Source organism: Bidens hawaiensis, unplaced genomic scaffold, assembly GCF_021521415.1.
Source record: "Bidens hawaiensis isolate Kalapana, Puna unplaced genomic scaffold, B.hawaiensis_p1.1 tig00029812_1, whole genome shotgun sequence".
NCBI lineage: Eukaryota > Viridiplantae > Streptophyta > Magnoliopsida > Asterales > Asteraceae > Bidens > Bidens hawaiensis.
Window position 1 is genome coordinate 19,791 of NW_027494946.1, and position 5,444 is coordinate 25,234.

The following is a 5,444-nucleotide window of genomic DNA, read 5'->3' on the forward strand; positions in this document are numbered from 1 at the left end:
GGCTAGGATTAAATATGGTTAGGACACCTAATCATTATTATTTTATTTATTTGAAGAGTAATATATATGTTAAGGTTAATGTAAAAAACAATATTTTTGTGAGAAGAATAAGAATAGATCTAGGTCATTGGATCTATGATCTAGTAGTTGAGATTGATAGTTTCTAAATAATTGTATTGTTTCATATTTACATTGTATAGTGTCATATTTAGGTGGTTTGTTTTATTTTAAAGTTTTTCTCACACTTCTCACAAAACACTTGTTTTTTATTTGACCTCTTATATATATATATATATATATATATATATATATATGAGCCCACTAAGCCCACTTTAAAGCTTGACACTAGCCCACTTTGAAGTTTGGCCTCTCTCTCCGCTTTGAAGTTCGACGACCAAAACTAATATCTAGTTTAAATTAATATAATAAACATGATTTTTATTATTAACATTTAACAAACCAATCTACATCTGGATAATGGGTAAGCGAGTAACAATCTGCGTCATTATCCCCTTTTGAATCTCAAAGCCTATTCTACTAAATATCAATCCTTGGTTCATCAGGCTCTGCGAGTCACTGTGGACCACCTTCTGCACCCGCTCCAAAAAGCGAACTGTCTCGGGAGCTAGGGATCCAAATGTGTCGAAGGCAAATGGAAAAACTCTTTTATTATTATGTTTTTTTAGAAATCTAATCTCAAGTGGAAACCGATTATTTAATGTGAAGATACTTTCAAATTTCTATTACCTTGATGTTTGTTATATATATATATATATATTTATGTATGTTTATTACGCAATTAACATACATAAATATGTCCAATTGACCCGAACCAAAAAATATGTAATCAAGCTGATAGATAATTTAACGCCCATATTAGTCACACCTTTAGAAAATAAATCTAGTGTATCCATATAGTTGTAGCCATCGAGACATCGTATACAATACAAGCAATGCCTGTGTGTGTGTCTCTATCCATATCAACATACAGTATCAACCACTAAAATGAAACTACAATATACTTATTTAGATATATATCCCCCTTAACAGCTAATCAACATATTGTGTTCACAAGTCATAAATAATACATACATAAACATAATATATAATTCCATTTTCATCTTGTTGTTGAATGTTTTTTTCCACTTTGGTATAAACATAGGACCAGTGGCTTGTGTGTGGCATGCTCCTAGATTACATCTACAGATGTTGGGTCCATCCTTGTGATAGAAACATACACTAGGGAAGTTTACATCACTCGGTCACCTGCATTGCTTCTTTTGTAACTTAAGGTTGGCTGGTATCCCTTGAAAAAATCAGCTTTAAAAGAATATTGACCAAATGCAAATTCATAGAGATGTTCAAATGGACGTGTCAGACGTAATTAGTGAGTTAATTATAATGATAAGAATAATGTTTGACCCGTTGACACCGCCACCTCTACATATATATTAGCCCCACTGCAAACAACTAGCTAGTTTATTTGAATGAGAAAGAGATTACCTTTTGCGTTTGGTCCTCAAGACAGTAGAAGAGGAAGGATTGGTGTGCCAGTTGCGCTTCCTTTGATTGATAAACCAATTGTTTAACTGCTTCAACTGTAGCCCTGTTTCCTCAACCAACCGCGCTTTGTCTTCTTCCTGCAAATTATGCAAGTGCCAACATGAGTGGGCTGCTCGATCGTTTTTACTGGGTTTTGCGGGTGATAAATCAATTTATTACTTTTGTTTTATTTATATAGAAGTGATGTTGTAACTAGGAAAAATTAGAAGAGTTGTGGGAAGCAAAGTTACTGTAGGGTATGGCCATTTGGCATGTGATTGCCACCAAGCTTTTAGAACAGAGGTGGTATCACCAGGAAGTTTCCCCGCCCGCCTCTTGCGCAAGATCTCCTCACGTATGTCCACAATCTTATCTTTGTAACCCTGATCCAACCAAACCAAATCACTTACGTATATTATTTTTGATATATAGATACAATCTTATTAATTAATAAGTGGATTAATTTGGAAAGATATATATGAACCTGCTTGAGATCATGCTTTAGTTCTTGCCTCACGCGCTCCATCAATGACCTCTCGCTCTCGGTTGGGACAAGGGGGCCAAATCCCATGCTGTCTTGTCCATCAAACAAACTGGCATCGCTGTCTAGTTGATCATCAGACATTGTTGCGCCTGTTCCTTGTCCAGGTGATACTCCCGTTAAGCTTTGTAAAGACTGCTCGATCTCCCAGCAGGCCATGACGGCTTCCATTGCATGAACTCGGACATGTTGTTGTAGTTGTTCTTTAAAAGAACAAAGCAACAGAACATAATGTGTCTGCATTGAACAATACTTCTTGTTATTAAGTAATAAAATAACTTTAACAAAAAGAGTCTAAAAGAGGAAAAGCATATATAGCAAGGTAGAGATTAAGCTAAAATAATTAGAAAGGTATGTACCATGAAGTGATGAAGCTCTAGTTCCTCCTTATGATTATCATTATCATGATTGAAGAGGTAGGTCCCAGCAGAGCCCAGTTGGACCCGCAAGACTCACCTTGAAGAGGGACGTCTGCGCAGAAACCAACTGGATCCGCAGGACCAACCATGCTCAGAGACGTGACGTCCTTACGCGCAGTACGCAAGCTGGTCCCGCAGGAAATGCCTCCCGATGGTGAAGGACTCCGCCTGTCCCCGCAGCCTCGGATACAAGCCATCAGGGAAGGCCACCCGCGCAGCAAGGCTACACGCACAAGGCACTTAGCTCTCAATCACTCAGTGTCACCTGAAGGAATGAGCGAAGCCGGGAACAATCCCGCACAAGGGCGGGAGGGGGAATACTCCCGCCCAAATAAGCCAGTCCGTACGATACGGGAAGATCTTCTGTACTGTACCTGACGAGGTATGGGAAAAAGATCTGACTAAAGATACGACAGCTTATTGACAACAGTATGGCGAGCAGCATGCTCCTGCACTGTATGTCACTATTAGCCGCTGCCTACTCACCAACTACTGCCATACCACGTGCGTAGCCGTCAGTTGGTGGAACAGGAATAGTATACAGCAGGCCTGGTCGCTATCAGCCGCTACCTACCCACCAACTACTAGCAGGGCACGTGCGTAGGCTACTGTTGGTGGAACAGGAACACTGTTGCAGCCGGCCATATCTCCTTGGAAACCTACCTTCGGCTATAAATACCACAAATGGTATGACCATCTGATCATATCTTATCACATTATCATCATATTATACCTGATATCTGCTCTAGCAATCTCTTAATATACTTTTATATTTAAAGAGCAATCTAGTCTGATTCTCACGCCGGAGGGTGGTCACAAGGAGGAACCCCCCCCTTCTCAGTGACGAGCTCACGGTGTCTGTTTTGCAGGTTATCAGAAGAACCATCTTCCAAGGGTCTAACCCCTCGTGGGAAACATCTATCTAACCCCTAGGTTACCAGTAATCTGTCAGGGGTCCGGTTAGTGTTTCTTCATTGGCGCCATCCGTGCATAAAGCTAGAACATTTTTCTCCAGTTTTTTCAAACTTCTACAAAGATGGTTAGAGAAATTCCGGTAACCACAACCCCAGCTACTGGGGGGAATACCGGTAACACAGTTTCTACAAACACTACCCCGGTTACCCAAGCCGGGGCAAGTGAAGTAAATTTTACGAACACTACCCCAGTTACTCATGCTGGGGCAAGTGCAGTAAATGATCGCCTACTGGGATCCACTGATACCCAGGTTGAGAAACGAAGACTCCCCCGCCAAACTCTCGATGAAGTCAAGGCATGGGCGGAGGCACGACAAAAGGAATTCCAGGCCGAGTTGAACGAACGCTTGCGTTCCGTACAACAGGCCGACGAATTCGAATACTGGGAGGATGACTCGGAGGAATCCGACTCCGACGCGAACCCTCGCCATAGGGCAAAAGGGAAGCGTAAGGAAATGGAATCCCAACCGAAAAGGCATTTTGGACAAGCCTTCAAACCAAAAAGCACAGGTGGAAGTCCACGAGACTTCTCCAAAACGTTCAGACCAAACATTGCAAATGCAGGAACGTCCAAGTTTGCAAGGGACATTGCGGAAGCAATCGCCCCAAAGAGTGCCAAACAAATGCCTAACATAGGCACATATGACGGTATATCTGATCCAGACGATCATTTGAACAGGTTCATAGCGGGGGCAACCGTCAGCAATTGGACGGAACCCACGTGGTGCTACATGTTCCAAATGACGCTTGTTGGGGCTGCTAGAGCTTGGTTTGATCGTCTACCGGTCAACCACATCTACGACTGGGCAGACTTCCAGCAGAAGTTTAGCCAACACTTCAGCCAGCAACGGAAGTATACCGAGGAGCAATGGACAATCCTCAAATGCATACGAGAAGAAGATGAATCTCTGCCAAACTTCATCACTCGCTTCAACTCAAAGAAGCTAAGTTTGGGCAATATCAGCGAAGATCTTGTTCGCGCTGCCTTCATCCAGGGCGCGCATGACCCAGAGCTCATCCGCACCCTAACGGGTAAAGATGGCATGCCATCCACATGGGATGCCATCATGACAGCCGCAAAACGCTATGCGGAAACGGAGAAGCAACTGGGTAGAGATCTCCCCCAGAGCACAAACCTCTACTCTCAGAAGACGAGAGAAGACAACGTCCTCACCGCCCGATTAAATAAAAAGCGGAAGCTAGGCATTTGGCAGTCAAGGGTAAACTTTGACACCTCATCCGGCTTGCAACATCGATTGGGCGGAAGGGATAATGTACATCCGCACCGGAACTCCAGATGGACGCCACTCACCAAAAGCGTCACTGAGATATTCGCCACTGAAGAGCTCCCGTGGCCAAAGCCTCCGATAATCCGACATCGTCACGATGCTGATCGGAGCAAATACTGTGACTTTCACAAGACAAAAGGCCACAACACTGAAGAATGCATAGACGTAAAAGACATGGTCGAAGCATTTGTCAGAGATGGGACGCTCGCGCACCTCGTGGCGCAATAAAGGCTGAGCAGGCGGGTGCGTGTAGAACCTCAGCTGGGGAAAACACGAATAAAAGTTCCAGCTTCAATGCCGAGACTACATGCTGCGTAAAGAACGAGATCCCGAACCAGGTGCGTATCGGCTCGATGGCACTCCCATCCCAACATGGAAGGGAGCTCATTTACACAATTTGCATGTAAATCAATTCCAATTTGTAAAGAAAAGGCCAAGAGCCACTTCTAATGGAAATGATTCTCTTTAGAACATCGAAGCTGATGATTTTACTTTTCTGAACACTAATATGCCGGCTTTCACCGCATAATTACGTGAAGTCGTTGCGTGGGAAGGCGGTCCTACCCGCACAAACCCAATAACAGGACAAAACCTTCACGCAGGTCAGTTGAAGGAGAAGTTCAGCACCCAAAAATGAAAATGCCGGTCTATCCGCTCGAATCATAATGAGGAAACTGAA

The 5,444-nt window shown here is 43.2% G+C and overlaps 1 protein-coding gene across 3 annotated transcripts; it reads right to left on the reverse strand.

Moving 5' to 3' along the window:
• Nucleotides 1-1,044: 1,044 nt before the first annotated feature.
• On the reverse strand, nt 1,045-2,316 carry LOC143579471 (homeobox protein knotted-1-like 2). 3 transcript variants are annotated; one of them, XM_077062771.1, is made up of 4 exons: nt 2,027-2,316; nt 1,794-1,925; nt 1,504-1,640; nt 1,045-1,266 (listed from the first exon to the last, which is right to left on the reverse strand). In XM_077062771.1, the coding sequence occupies exons 1-4, from the start codon at nt 2,252-2,254 to the stop codon at nt 1,263-1,265; spliced, it is 501 nt and encodes a 166-aa protein (XP_076918886.1). In that variant the 5' UTR covers nt 2,255-2,316; the 3' UTR covers nt 1,045-1,262. The 3 variants fall into 3 exon arrangements, with proteins under 3 accessions (XP_076918886.1, XP_076918885.1, XP_076918884.1); XM_077062770.1 differs by having other exon boundaries at nt 1,045-1,274; XM_077062769.1 differs by having other exon boundaries at nt 1,045-1,277.
• Between the last annotated feature and the right edge of the window lie 3,128 nt (nt 2,317-5,444).